We start from the raw sequence: 15,579 nt of genomic DNA on the forward strand, positions 1-15,579 counted from the left end.
AATTCTATTTCTTTCCATCTTTTTTTTCCAGGCAGTGGAGGTGTAGGTAGACCTTGGATACACTTACCTGTTGTGTGTCTCAGCCATTCTAGCTTCATTTCTTTCACCCACTTTCGGTGGTTCCACACAAAATGTTCTTTGTCCCACTAGTCAAATGATTTTTTTTTTGCAGCCATTCAATTTTTTTTTTCTCCTTAGCTGATTTTTAATGGGGAAAAAAAAGAAGCAGTGTCAGGGAAACATGAGAGTTGCAAAAAGAAAATTAGACTGACTGTATTGTTGCAGAACGAAACCATACATTCATTGAAATGTCTATAAAAGCATTCACGCCATAAAAGCCGAATCGCTGAATGCTAAATTATTTTCATAAAACAATAAGAGTTGGAAGGAGAAGTTTGAACCCTTTGTTCAGTGAAGGAACATTTCTGAGAGATGGCTATATGCCTCAGTCTAAATGCATCCAGCAATGGGGGAGCTTCCTTCCCTAATTGGTTATTTCTATTTTGCATAACTCATAATAGGTTTGGTATTTATTCTGTGCTACCAATCATTAATGAAATTTTATATTTAAATTGGAATTGAAAACTTGTTGACAAAATTAATTGAATATTTTCATTGGTGTTATTACCATTTATTATTCAACTAAATTCATATGTTGCCCGATTCCCAGTGACTCTGGGAGATTTACAGATTGTTAAAAACATTAAAAAAAAGAAAAACGTTGCAAAACAAAGATAACAACTGAGATAACAACTTCAGATGGGATACAATGAAAATATAAAAAGGAAACTTCAATCATATTTGCCAAGGGCCTGAGAAAAGAGATCAAATCAGCAAATACTGTTTCACTACATTCTTATTTTATAAGATTGTATGTAAAGAATGTCACATTATGTAAATTTATTTTTTTGTGTTTTATGAAAAGTGTGTGTGTGTGTGTATGTGTGTGTGTGTAATCTCATAAGGTATTTTTATTGCACCGCATAGAATGCATAGAAAACACTGTATAAAGCATTTCAGATGAAGTACTTATTTATGTACATTCTTTCTTCTTGGGCACTTTTAAGCAAATCCCATGGAACAGTTTTAGATTGTAAAACCTAGGTATAAATGACAGTTACATTTATAAACTCAGCAAACTATTCCTCCTTTTTTTTCCTAGAAAGCGATTTTTCTTTAGCTTATTTATTTTGTACATGAAGTTTATACAAGGAAGAGAACATAAATCCTCTCCCTAGAGACAGAGTTGTACTAAGTTTCTTATATTCCATCAATTGAAGTGACACATGTATCATGAAAATGAATATTGCATCAATTTGCAGCATCAGTTATAATTCTCCAATACCTTCTTAATGGAGGCCGTGAGTGATAGTACATGGAATCGGTACGCTCTTTGTGCTGTCATCAAGATAGTTTCCTCTCGTGTAGAATACTAAATCACTTTTCTTATCTGCCTTGTGCAAAATGGAAGTTGTGCTGACAAACTTAATGCATATTGTAAATGAGGATTCTCCTGATAGCTCCATAGGGATAGTGCTGATGTGAATCTGTGTGTTGTCTTACCGATACTATTTTTGAATCTGATTGGATATGAAAACACTTTCAGTCTGTTGTTTTATATAACAGATGTGCCGTGATAACCTTCGTATTTAAATCTGCTAAAATAGAATAGCCAGCTTTGGGGCCAACTTCCCCAAAACATTCCAAATGTATTGGCACTCCCCTAATAACTAGCCAACTCATATCTGGGGAATGGACATTTAAGACTGGTTTAATCCAGTGCTAATTTGTATCATAGAAAGTTTTTATTATACATATCCTTGTGAACTTTAGAAAAACAATTTTATCTTGTCAGATAGTTTTCTTCCAGTTCATTACTTACAGCTCTGAACTTATTTGATTGATCATAAATACAATCGTTTCTACCCTGTCATTTTAATGGATATCTGTTTATAAAGTAAAATTTGGTATCTCTGCAGAATGTAATTACTGAATGGTGACCATGTATCAGAAGGGCAAAATATAATTTTTCATAAATAAAATATCAATCAACTTGTTTTAATATGAACAGCTACTTTGCCTGGAATGTGGGAGAGAACAATAACAATAGGAAGCGCTGGGAAAACGTACAGTGTAACTGGCTGGAAGGTAATGGATATAGTTAGAAATTGCTTCCATGAACAGTCATATATTTTAGATAATGTTGAATTTGAACATTGAGACTAGTGAATGTAGATCAATATTTGCAAATTATATACGCTCAAAACATTTAAAAAAATTAAAGGCTGAAAAGAACTGAATGTAAGAGATTTTTATTATCAACCTTAAATTGTAATATATGTCCAGCTGTATATTTGATATGGTAGTTCTAATTTGAATTTAAAGATGGGTACTACTGAATGAAGAGCTAAATCTAATTCTAGAACATGCTTCTGCATTTTGATCTTCACAGTTCTATTGAAAATATACTGGTGAGATTTGGGACATTACCACTATAGTGAAATATATCATGAAAGGTTGCATTCAGAAATAAAAATTGAGGAAATCCCATATATAAATCCCATATGTATACAAATAAATTTTAAGACCTCTGTTAAATCTTAAACGGGCATGACCATAAGAGAATTTTAATATGTCAACATTTACAGCTGTTGTAGAAATTTATAGAGACATAAATGATGTATGCATATATATTTTTTTTAAATCATTATATATGTCACTTGTTTATAAAATAGATGTTTAATTCTAGAAAGTGTAGCTTGGTGGGTTTTTTTTAAAAGTATCTTTTTAAATAAAGGGTTTACTGCTCTCTGAATCTCTGATTCTATTGTCTTCCATTACCCAATAATAACTTCGTAAAAGATTTAGGGAGAAAATTTTTCATCCACTGAAAGAAAAGATACTTCTTCTCTAAGTATATCAGTTGCCTATCAGTGACTGATGGGGATTCTGTGGGAAAATAAATGTTTTTTTGTATATTATAAGTTCTGTGAATTTATCTGCAAAGCAGGCACAATGTATATATCATGACACAGATGAAAGGAGCGAACGCCTGAATGCTTCCTAGAATTTGTTGTTTTGTAAATGTAAGTAAACAGTCAACAAGTAATGCATATTTTATCTTTCATTTCAGCTTGGTTGGTCCATCGGTCCCTCACATTTGATAAAGCATTTGCAGGTGGTTCAACAAAATACCATTTATACATGCCCAACTCCATTACAAGTAAGTACAAACGCATCCAAAGGAAATGGTGTTTTTGTAAAACATTTTGCACATTTGAGAGGTCAGAAATATGGAAAGTATGGATTTAAAACTGATAAGGAAGAAATATATGGATGCAAATTGTAAGCGTGTTATCTGATTTCCCCTCCCGTATAAACGATGCTGCATTTCAGTGGTTACATGGCCTAGACGTATTTGAATATAGATCTTTTTAACATTTATGTCATGTTGTTTTTCATTAATCTATGTGAAATATTAATGTATATTGCAAGTCAATGTAAGATACATCATATGCTAAATAATAACAGTAGGTGGGTTCTTTAAGGAATCGGCCCAGTGTGAATCAGCATTGGAATAACCATTTCTTGGTTATCTGAGAAAATAAAAATCTGTTCCATTTCGGTTTTCATTTGTTGAGAAATGAATACTGAAGTGGAACAGAGAATCATTATATAATACTTTTGCTAATGTGAAACTTATCCAGTAGTTTTATAGCCAGTTATATCAAGTAATTTTATAGACAATTCTAATTTGTCAAAGAATCACCTATATACAATCTTTAAAGTGTAGCGTTCTGTATATTTGTGGTTAGATTTAAGCTTTATAAGTATTTGGGACACTTTTCCCTTTCCCAAGGAAGAAGAGAGGAATGTGAATAGATGACTAGATTTTATTCATAATTAAAAATTATGAAACGGTATTGTAGATCCCTTAATAATTTTATGTTATCCTAAAACCATAATCCTGGTTAAACAATTTGGAATAATATTATTGACAAAAGTTGAACACAAATACATATTGAATTAATTAAAATAAGGAGGCTGAAGTTTGAAAGAAAAAAAAATCTTCAAACAAATGTAGCCCAACGATAGAATAATGTCCCGATATGTTTCTTGTGAATGGAGCATCTATTTTGGTGAGCGCTCTTAACGAAAAACAATTACAATTTTGAGATTTAAAGATAGCATTGTTATCATTAAACCTAGATCTCATGGGTGTCTTTGGTTTATGTTGATTATTTCAACTTTTTCTTAATGGGTTTGGCTTTTCAGGAGGCTGTAGCCCAAAGCTTTTTGCTAGATTTCAAACGCATGGATGATCCAGAGTGCTATTTCTACTCCTTGCCTAGAGAGCTGGAAAGTAAACGAAACCGAATGGCTCAGATGTTTCTGGAAGTTGGACTGAAGCCTGTTATTCCCGAGGGAGGATATTTTATGATTGTTGACGTGTCCACACTAGGTTAGTGACATTCTTAATTTATGGCTGGGAGGAGGAGGTTTTCACCAAAATTAAAGCTCTATCAGAAAGGTAATAGGAGAAAGAAATCTGTACAGGTGATTACAATTGAGCCCAGAATGTCTGTTGCTAAGCTAGGCAGTTAAGTGAGTTTTGTCCCATTTGCCACAGTTGTTAAGTGAAAGGCTACAGTTGTTAAAGTGAATCATGTGGTCTTAAGCAAATCTGGGTTTCCCCATTGACTTTGCTTGCCGGAAGCTGGCTGGGAAGGTTACAGATAGTGACCGGGGATCAGTGCAGTTGTCATAAATGCATGCCAGTTGCCAAGTGTTTGAAATTGATCACATGACCATCGGGATGCTGTGACAGTCATTAAGTGTGAAAAATGGTCAGAAGTCACTTTTCAGGGCTGCTCTAACTTTGAACGGTCACTAAACAAAGGGTTGTAAGTTGAGGACTACCTGTAGTGAAGGCTACCAGAGTTCTTAATCCAGAGGTTTGGTACAGTAAATGAAAAAAATATTCAGGTTGATGGCTTCAAGACATTTAGTGTCTTGGAGTTGTATACCATGATGCTCGTAAGTGCCAGGCCATTAATTTGTATGGTGGGTCCTCAAAATATTCCTATATACTAGTCTGCATAAAAAGAAAACATTAGTAATACTGCAGGGATGTCAAACTTGATTTCGTTGAGGTCTGCATCAGGATTGTGTTTGATTTCAGGGGGCCAGGGTTGGCATGGCCAAGATGGGTGTGGCTAGCTCAACATCACTCTTGCCGGGGGCACCTAGGGTGGGCATGGCCAAGATGGGTGTGGCTAGCTCAACATCACTCATGCCGGGGGCGCCTAGGGTGGGCATGGCCAAGATGGGTGTGGCTAGCTCAACATCACTCTTGCCGGGGGCACCTAGGGTGGGCATGGCCAAGATGGGTGTGGCTAGCTCAACATCACTCATGCCGGGGGCGCCTAGGGTGGGCATGGCCAAGATAGGTGTGGCTAGCTCAACATCACTCATGCCGGGGGCGCCTAGGGTGGGCATGGCCAAGATGGGTGTGGCTAGCTCAACATCACTCATGCCGGGGGCGCCCAGGGTGGGCATGGCCAAGATGGGTTTGGCTAGCTCAACATCACTCATGCCGGGGGCACCCAGGGTGGGCATGGCCAAGATGGGTTTGGCTAGCTCAACATCACTCATGCCGGGGGCACCCAGGGTGGGCATGGCCAAGATGGGTGTGGCTAGCTCAACATCACTCATGCTGGGGGTGCCTAGGGTGGGCATGGCCAAGATGGGTGCGGCTAGCTCAACATCACTCATGCCGGGGGCACCTAGGGTGAGCATGGCCAAGGTGGGTGTGGCTAGCTCAACATCACTCATGCCGGGGGCGCCTAGGGTGGTCCCAGCGCTCTGCCAGCGAAAACATGCTCCCAAAAATGGGCTTCCTGCGACAGCTGCCATCCTGCGACGTCTTCCTGCAACCCTCTGCCAGCAAAAAGCTCTGTTTTTGCTGGCAGAGGCACCTTGGGCTGGTCATTTGCTGTTTCTAGGGCGGTTCCGTGGGGCCAGGTCTAAGCACCCCACAGCTTGAGTTTGATACTCCTGGAATACTGATTCAGAGGAGATACAGGGAAAGGAACACAACAAAACAGTTCCCACATTATTTCCCCAGCTTAGATTGATTTTGTGTATCTGCAAAAATGTGGAGTTGTCCTACTGATGTTTCTGTCCTGGAAAATAATGTTATTTATTTATTTTTTAAAGGTATAGATCTGTCTGACATGGAAAAAGATAAATCTTATGATTATAAATTTGTGAAATGGATGATTAAATGTAAGGTAGGTTCTGGTTTCTTTTTCCTTCATATTTCATATTTTAACTATAATATTTTAAATAAAATTGAAACAGGTAATCCCGATATAGAGGTGCAGAGTGAAAAGTTATATGTCCATAAAGGTGCAGAACTTTTTATCTCCAATTCTGAAACTTGGCTTAACATAGAAAAACTCTTCCTTAACATAAGCAAAAATGGAAATAAAATGCAACATCCAACATTTAAATAGTTGCCACATAAAAAAAATCTTTTTTAATGTCCTGTAAGCTTGTAATTCCATGTAATTTTTTCAGAAACTGTCAGCTATTCCTCTGAGTCCATTTTGTGGCCCAGAAACCAAAGATCAATTTGAAAAATATATACGCTTTTGCTTCATCAAGGTAAGTTCTACAGTCTATTGATCTTACATAATTTCCTCCCCCCCCCTAATTTAACCATGAGATTTTAAAATACTGCTACTATTATTTCCACATCATATTTATAACATTCATCTTGTGTTTTTTCTAAGCCCAAAAATGCTGCTTAGAAACAAAATGCTGTTTTGATGTGAAAGTATTCGTTTGAATATGGAAGACTTTCCAGGAGTAGACTGTTGAATATGGTCATTATCTTTCTAGTAAATTTCTATTTTTCATGACTCCATTTGAGAATGTGCATATTGCTGCTGATTCCTTGAGTAACAGTTGGATCATTGACAACCATTTATTTATCACGAATAAACTGAATTACTGGTTTGTTATAAAGATGACGTTCATTGTACTGTAATCAAATCACTCCCCCCCACCTTGCTCTTTAATATCTTACATCATGAATGAACGTTGATTTTAACCTTCATGGCATTCTTTCTTGGCAGAAAGACAGCACATTAGATGCGGCAGAAATGATTCTGAAGAATTGGAAGAAACAATGACTTAGAAATAAATCATCCAAAAGGGGGAAAAAAACCCAACCCAACAAATTATTTTTTTAAAGATTGCAGTATGCTGCCATCTGCTGGATATTTAGCATTAATTATTGAAAAATATTGGTATTGTTATCCTCCAAACGAATAGCTTTAAAAAAAAAAGTTCAGTAGAGTTCTAATTTTTAATATTCTTCAGTAAAATATCTAAATATTATTCTAAAGCAGTGTTTCTTGAACTTGGCAACTGTAAGACAACTTTAAGGACTTCAACTCCCTGGCTGGGGAATTCTGGAAGTCCACATGTTTTAAAGCTGCCAACTTTGAGAAACACTTGGATTTTAAACTACTGTGTTCCATTATATTGGCTGGCAAAAGCAATTCTGTTTTTATTGCATGGCGGATAGTTTCTTTTTGTCTTTCTTCATTCCAAAATGCCAGCATAAAGTAGTATTTGGCAATAGAGAATACAGTATACATTATCTCTGCCTCTTTGTACAAATGCTGAGAAATTTTGTTATGAACACCTGGACAGGATTCCCAGCAAATAGAAGAAGAGATGGCAAAATGGCAAAATATCCATATCTCCAAATGCCATGCTAATTTTGCTTTTTAAACATTTTGTATTGCCATAAATTAGTTTTTAATCTCTTTTTGTGTTTGAACAAAAAGTACAGCATATTTTCATGTATTATTTGTTGTATATTTATTCATACATGAAATAAGAATAAATTAGGTTGGCATTAGCATTTGTAAAATAAAATTCTGTGCAGTGTTTTCCCTAAACAAGTAAAACTGCACCTATACAATTTAATAGTAAATTGCCAGCCTTTCATTTTCAGCTTCTTTCCCAATACCATGATAGAATTCTTCAAGTTGAACCTTCAAAATATTAGGAAATATTAATTTCTCCAGATTGTTAAAGCCAGGATTACTGGAGGTTCTGACATTTATAATGGAGACATTCTGGAGGTCATCAGGATAGAAATCAAAGTACATAATTATTACATAGCAATACATAAATGTACATAATTGTTACATAAATGGTTAATAAATAAAACACCATATTTTTCAGAATATAAGATGCACCTTTCCCACTCCCCCCAAAAGAGGGTGAAAATCTCGGTGCGTCTTATACTTTAAATGCAGCATTTTTGGCCTCCCAAAACCGCACCCCCTTCAAAAAAAAATGCACATGCATAGGCTTTGGGAGGCCTGCAAAGTGCTCCTTGGGGCTGTGGAGGGCAAAAACAAGCGAAAAAAAAGGCTGTTTTGCCCCCCCCAGCCCCCAGGAGCACTCTGCAAGCTCTCAAAGCCTATGCATGCCCAGTTTTTTGCAAAAAAATGCCCCCTTTTTTTGGCCTGTTTTTGCCCCCAGCCCCCAGGAGCACTCTACAAGCCTTCCAAAGCCTATGCATACCCTGCTTTTGGGGGGGGGAAAGACTGTTTTTTGCTCGCTTTTGCCCCCCCCCCAGCCCCCAGGATCACTTTGCAGGCCTCTCAAACTCTCTGCATGCCCCGTTTTTCACAAAAAGTGAGGTATGCAGAGGGTTTGGGAGGTCTGCAGAATGCAAAACCTTTAAAAAAAAATTTACCTCTTCAAAATCTTGGTGTGCTTTATACTCCGGTGCGTCTTATAGTCTGAAAAATACGGTATGTATGCAGATATAATTCTAATATATAGATCTAATAATGTGATAGAAAGAATGTAAAAGAAATATAATGAATTGTTTTAGAAAAAAGAAGCCAGTTTACTTTAGAATCTGAGTTTTTCATCTCCCCATCTTGTGTAAATTAAGTAAGCCCTTGTTTAAGATCTTGTTTAAGTTCATGAAATGAGATGCGTCTTCTGTCATAACTGGCTGTTTCCAATGATTACCATTTTGTGTTCTAATATTCTTTGAGAAACTGTTAAGAATTGTCAACTAATTTTACGGAATTGATTTACTTAAGAAATCACTAAAACTGCTTAGTCATAAATCTTACCTGATTATTTGTTTTCATTGATTTTATAAATGTGCAAAAACATAAGAAATCTAACAAAGAAGTATAACAGATAAGAGTGGATTTCTTAATTTTCTTGTTTAACTAAAGATGAAAAATAACATGACTAAGGAAAAAAATGGGAATGTATGGTAAAGGTTTGTAATATTACTATTGTTCTTACATTTGTATTCTGCTTTTTAAAATGTAAACAAACATGCCTAGTACTCCTGCCTATTTTCTCAGCAACAACAACCCTGTGAGGTACGATGGGGCTGAGAATGACGAACCCAAAATCACCCAGCTGGCTTTCATGCCTAAAGTGGGATTAGAACTCACAGTCTCCTGACTTGTAGGCCAGCATCTTTCACAATCGCACCAAACTGGCTGTCTATGATACACAACATTGTTATCTAGCTGGGTCCGTTTGATTGCTAATGCTTAGCAATTTCCCCCATGACAGAATGATTCCCCTGTTAGCGTTCAAGAAAATATGGAAAGCAGATTGTACAGCAGGAACCCCATCAAAAGTATTTACTAATGCCAGCACAGAAACATATAGACCCATGATCCACAGGTGGCACATGTAGGCATGCCAGCCGTTGCCCCAGCCCAGCTCCACTGCGCATATGTGGCACCTCCCACTAGCCAGCTGGTCTTCGGGTCTCTGCCACGCATGCGTGGGGGACAAGGTGCATGCATGGGTCGCATGTATGGGAGTGGAGCGCATGCACGCTCGCATTGCATTTTGGGGCTCACGCAGCGCCCCCATGCCCCGTTTTTAGCCTGGAAGGCCTCCTGCACCAACCTGGAAGTGGGGCATGGGTGGGAGGGTTGTCGCGCATGCATTGCATTATTGGTACGGGCATGTGGGTGTGCTGTCGCATGTGCACATGCGTGCTTTCAGCACCCGATGACAAAAAGGTTAGTCATCACTGATACAGACTAAGCACCTGGGGAACCATGTGCCACTTTCCAGAGAACTGAATGAGGGGAGGTGTAATCCCCTTTATAGGAAGCATCTCTCATTGTGCAAGAATCCTCCCTCCTCTGGCTTGATTGTCCTGTTCCTTCTGCTGAGCAACTAGTTGTTACCTAATTTAGACAGCACATCTGCTCTTTTTGTGTTTGCACTTGGAAGTTATTTCCCATGTGCTCTTCTTCACAAAATGCACCGGACTGCAGACCTTCCAGAACCACCGTATGCATATTTAGACAGAAGTTAGTTAAATGAAGCTTACTTTCAGATGCATTAACCTGCACCGTATCATACAACTGTGTGTTGTGGCCCGTCGGCTGCCAGCAGAGCTAGCAGGAGTCAGATGAGGTTGAGGGGGAGCCGGGGCGGGCTTTGGAGTGCTCTGATGAGGAAGCAGGATCAGAGGCAGATGCAGAGCTGGGGCCTTCTGTCCTCCCCGAGGTGGAGAGGCAGCTGTCTTTGGGGCCTGAGCTGAGTGGGTGAGGAACAGATGGGTTCCATTCCAGATGCACAACCGCGTAGAGAGGGAAGGAGAGGAGAGCAACGGAAAGCAATAAGCCGGCTCTCAGGAAAAAGAAGACATAGATGCCAGGCCCTCCCTGGCTGGGAAATAAATAGTAGGGGTTTGGGAGTGGGCAATTGTTGCAGACAACTCTTTGTTTTCCAATGTACATCAATCATATCGGATTCCTTTGCCAGAACCAAGTTTGTTGGGACTAATTGCACTGTATTTGAAGTGCCAATGGAATCTCCCTACTGGGCAATAACGGAGTGAATTTGCCTCAGCTGATTTGGACAGAGGCTATTCCTGCCCTGTTTTTAGAAGGGGAAAAGACTTTCATTTGTGACTCATTAATTTTGGTTTTGTTTATCCAACATAAACAAAGGCTGTTGCTAACCTGACTTAAATAAAAAAGGGGTTGTGTTACTCATGAGTAAGCAGTTTCTCGTTGCTTGTGAAGGCTGGGTCAGAACACTATGCATTTATTCTGTCTTACGTCTAAGGCAAAGGCTGTCAAAACTCACAGCCTGGGCTGGATACATCATGCGCTGGCCACGCCCAGTTTAGCAAAGGAAAAAAAAGTCACAATATGTCATGCGATGCCACCATGAGTCCGTGAGTTTGACACCCCTGGTCTCAGGTCAGTTGTATATGTTCCTAGCTAATTCTATCACCAAAATGGCAAAATAAATAAATAAAATAAATCAGAAGGGCAACAAGATAAATTTTGCATGTGTTCCTATGTGTGTGAGAGCCAGTTTGGTTTAATGCTTAAGGCACTAGTCTAGAAAGCATGAGACTGTGAGTTCAAATCTGATCTTAGCTATGAAAGCCAGCTGGGTGACTTTGGGCCAGTCACTTTCTCTCAGTTCAGGTCTTCAAATAGGAGGAGGGAAGTACCATTGAATGTGTTTGTGGCTATCTTGAGTTTTTTGTAAAAATAATAAAAGGCGGAAAATAAATTCTCAGAATTAATGTTATTCTGCATATCACTGGGTAGCATGCCTTATCAATGTGTGCATTTTCACTAACAGTGAATGGGTGTGACTTTCATTGCGCCTGGTGAGCTTTGACCTACGTTTTACAGAATGGGAGCAAATGTTGTTTTTTTAACTCCAGAATAGCCATCCCATTATACTACCAATGGATACATAAATAAGTTTCTGTGAGAGTGGCAAGGAGAGTAAAATTCAATATTGACTTCAGTTTCACCCATGGAAGGTATAATGGAATAGCATGGTGCTATCCATATCAGGAGCACCCTGATTTCTGGAGGCAAGCTGTTCCACTGGTTAATTGTCCTCACTGTTAGGAAGTTTTTCCTTAATTCCAGGTTGCTTCTCTCTTTCATTAGTTTCCGACCATTGTTTCTTGTCCTGTCCTCGGTGCCTTACAATACAATACAATAGTAGAGTTGGAAGGGACCTTGGAGGTCTTCTAGTCCAACCCCCCCCCGTCTATACCGTTTCAGACAGATGGCTATCCAATCCAACATCTTTTTAAAGACTTCCAGTGTTGGGGCATTCACAACTTCTGGAGGCAAGCTGTTCCACTGATTAATTGTTCTAACTGTCAGGAAATTTCTCCTCAGTTCTAAGTTGCTTCTCTCCTTGATTAGTTTCCACCCATTGCTTCTTGTTCTGCCCTCAGGTGCCTTGGAGAATAGTTTGACTCCCTCTTCTTTGTGGTAACCCCTGAGATATTGGAACACTGCTATCATGTCTCCCCTAGTCATTCTTTCTATTAAACTAGACATACCCAGTTCCTGCAACCGTTCTTCATATGTTTTAGCCTCCAGTCCCCTAATCATCTTTGTTGCTCTTCTCTGCACTCTTTCCAGAGTCTCCACATCTTTTCTACATCGTGGCGACCAGAACTGAATGCAGTATTCCAAGTGTGGCCTTACCAAGGCATTATAAAGTGGTATTAACACTTCACGTGATCTTGATTCTATCCCTCTGTTGATGCAGCCTAGAACTGTGTTGGCTTTTTTGGCAGCTGCTGCACACTCCTGGCTCATATTTAAATGGTTGTCCACTAGAACTCCAAGATCCCTCTCACAGTTACTACCTTCTTAACCTTCTTTTCTTTGTGACAGCCCCTCAAATACTGGAATACTGTACTCTAATTCTTTTCTTTAGAGTAGCCAAACTGAAACCCTGCAGCCGTTCTTCATAGTTTAGTCTCCAGGCCTTTGATCATCTTAGCTGCTCTTCTCTGAACCTTTTCCAAAGCCTCAACAACTTTTTATTTGTACAGTGACCAACATTTGTTCGCAGTAAAAGTTACAACTATGCAACAGGAGTATAAAACAGCTTTGCTGGAATTTAAATCCCACCGGCCTAAAGCAACTACACTTTCTTACAAATACGCTTAAGACCTCCCCCCCTCTTTTAAAACAGAACTGGCACCGCCTCTCCTCTTCCCTCCTCCCGAGGAAAAAGCCAGGAAAGCGCGATCCTTTGCTTTTTTTTTTTTGACTCTCACTGCTTTCCGTCGACGAGGCCTCGGCGAGTTCCGCCCACCGGAGCTTCGGCTTAAAAGGAAACCCGTCACTCTGCCTGCTGGAGTCGGTGAAGAGGAAACAAGATGGCGTCCACCAGCCGGTCAGTCGGGGAAGGTGCCTCCGGTGGGGAGGCTCTGTGTAGTTCGGGAGCCTTGACATCGGCTTTTAAAGGGAGGGCGGTGGCGGGCGGGAGGATGAAAAGTGTCCGGGGAGACCGGGAGGGGCCGTGGCTGCCGCTGGAGCTCCTTTTAGGCTCGGCCTCCCTTGACTTGCTGAGGAGCATCTTCCTTTTATGGCCTTCCGAGCCAGTTCTCGCCCCGTCTTTTCTCGCCTTCTGCTCCCTCCCCGGCTTTTGCTCTTGCCTCTCTTAACGCTTTGAGACTCCCCCCCCCACGAAAAAGCCTTAATAGGCCCCCCGTTTTCCAAGCCTCTCTCGTCGTGCCCCCTTCTCGTGGCCTCCCTACCGCCCTTGCTGAGGCGCTCCCCTCGCATTAAGCAGCCCCGTGGCTGGGACCGAATCGGCCGACGGAGCAGAAAGGCATACCTTTCTTTTTAAAAAAAGAAAAAAGGGACCCTTTATTAAAAGAAAAGTAGCCGCCATTCCTCTCCTATCGCCTTCCTTCCATTTTGCGGCATAGCGCTCCGCTCATATTTATGCTATGACTATCATTAGGTGTCGTACCTTATGATTCTTGACGAATGTCTTTTATTCCCCTTATGTACCCTAAGAGCATATGCACCAGAGACAAATTCCTTGTGGTGTCCAATCACACTTGGCCAATAAAGAATTCTATTCTATTCTCATACGGTAAATGGGATCCCGCCTGACTTCCCATGAATAAAGTGAATGTTTGTGGTGGGGAAATGTGGCGAGGAATAATGTGTGAAGGGGATGTTCACTGCAGTGTTTGACATTTTGAGGTGACCCAATTGTTCAGCTCAAAGGGGGGGAGGAGTCCTTTCTCGCAAAGGGTTATTATTTATACATTGTCAAACTCAATCCAGTTTTTCCTGGGTAAACAGTTCCCCCCCCCCCCCCCCCAGAAGCCGACTTGTACCAAATTAAGTAGTGGAGCAAATCTGGAGCTGGTTTTGCCAGTGCCTCCTTTCTCAGGGGTTTGTGACCTTTTGGGGACACCAAATTAGAAGTTTGAGAAACCTCTAATTGGCATTTCTTAAAGTGTGGTTATATTATTCCTGGGGGTCCCATTAGGAGCCACCAAAATCAAAAATCTTTCTCAGCCTGTGTAGAAAAATAACACAATATTGAAATGCCATCAAAACAATTGTTAGTGGCAAATGAATGAATCACATTTAATTTTTAATATACTAAAAATAAATATGATTCATATAAGCAAAGGGCAAAGGCTCTTTGGTGATCCACCATGCTTTTTAAAAGTGAAAAGGGGTCCTGAGAGAAAAAAAAAGTTTTAAGAAATGCAGCCCTGAATTATATGAACAAGTTTCTCTGACAGTTCTAAAAATTAATGCCGGAAGAAATTCATCTCTAAAACAACAGGAGGCTTATTTTAAACATCTGCAGATATAATTTTCATTGCTATTTGTAATGTTGCTTTTAGATGCAGAAAAAATATCATGGTATAAATTTGCCAATGCATCATAGGAATATTTGACCTTGGGTTATTAGCTGTGAATCTTAGCCAGCTTTATGTTTTTTAACTGTCTGATTGGTTTGGTTTCCAAGTTAAGAATAATTGATAGATAAATAAAAGCCAGTTATAGTCCCATCTTCTAGTGCTATTTTAGCCATGAAAGCTGGCTGTGTGACTTTGGGCCAATCACTTTCTCTTAGCCCAGTCCACCTCACAAGCTTGTTTTTGTGGGGAAAATAGAAGGAGGTAGGAGTATTGTGTGTATTTACTGCTTTGACTTATTTATAAAAATAGGAAAGGTGGTTTAAAATAAAATTTTATTTTCATTTTTTAAAAATATCAGTCCTACCCAATAATTGCTAACCTGTGTTTTGAATTACAGGCTGTCTCTAAAATCTAGATTAAAGTCATAAATTTAGTTTAATTAAACTGAATGAGTGAAAGTTTTTTGTTTTTACTTGGATGAAAAAAGACAAGTTAATTAAGCAGCAGTTTTACAAATATCTTCCCTTGTATTGTATGTTCTTTTCATTAATTAATAATAAATGTTTAGAGTTGTTGAAAAAGTTTGGTACAAGGAGAAGGAAGTGAACTTTGTTAATCAATACTTTTATATTCTTCTAAACAGGAGAAGAGTGATATAGCTTAGTAATAAGATTTTTTTAAAAAAAACCTACTCATTCTTGCTAGGTCTCTGAAAAAATCCTAGCAGTCAACTATCAATAATGCTTTGAAGTATATGCTCCAATATATTAATTCTTTTTATATAAAGATATTCTCTATTCCTAAATTAATGTATTTCTAAA

General features: G+C 39.1%; 2 protein-coding genes across 6 annotated transcripts in view; both read left to right on the forward strand.

Annotated features, from left to right (window-relative positions):
- The window catches only part of KYAT3 (kynurenine aminotransferase 3), a 37,053-nt gene extending 25,419 nt beyond the window's left edge, over positions 1 to 11,634 (forward strand). For 4 of the 5 annotated variants that reach the window (XM_081946092.1, XM_081946093.1, XM_081946094.1 and 1 more), the window contains 6 exons: positions 2,072 to 2,148; positions 3,134 to 3,223; positions 4,276 to 4,462; positions 6,220 to 6,293; positions 6,583 to 6,669; positions 7,143 to 11,634. In XM_081946092.1, the coding sequence (XP_081802218.1) occupies positions 2,072 to 2,148; positions 3,134 to 3,223; positions 4,276 to 4,462; positions 6,220 to 6,293; positions 6,583 to 6,669; positions 7,143 to 7,199 (572 nt within the window). In that variant the 3' untranslated portion in view covers positions 7,200 to 11,634. The other variant, XM_081946091.1, reaches the window with a different exon arrangement.
- Positions 11,635 to 13,116: 1,482 nt separating this feature from the next.
- GTF2B (general transcription factor IIB) overlaps positions 13,117 to 15,579 on the forward strand; it is a 28,932-nt gene continuing 26,469 nt past the window's right edge. Inside the window, exon 1 of the mRNA XM_081947406.1 lies at positions 13,117 to 13,260. Within this exon, the coding sequence (XP_081803532.1) occupies positions 13,244 to 13,260 (17 nt within the window). The 5' untranslated portion in view covers positions 13,117 to 13,243. The remainder of the gene's footprint in view (positions 13,261 to 15,579) is intronic.

The sequence above is a fragment of the Natrix helvetica genome (assembly GCF_964273705.1).
Source record: "Natrix helvetica genome assembly, chromosome: 3".
Lineage (NCBI taxonomy): Eukaryota > Metazoa > Chordata > Lepidosauria > Squamata > Natricidae > Natrix > Natrix helvetica.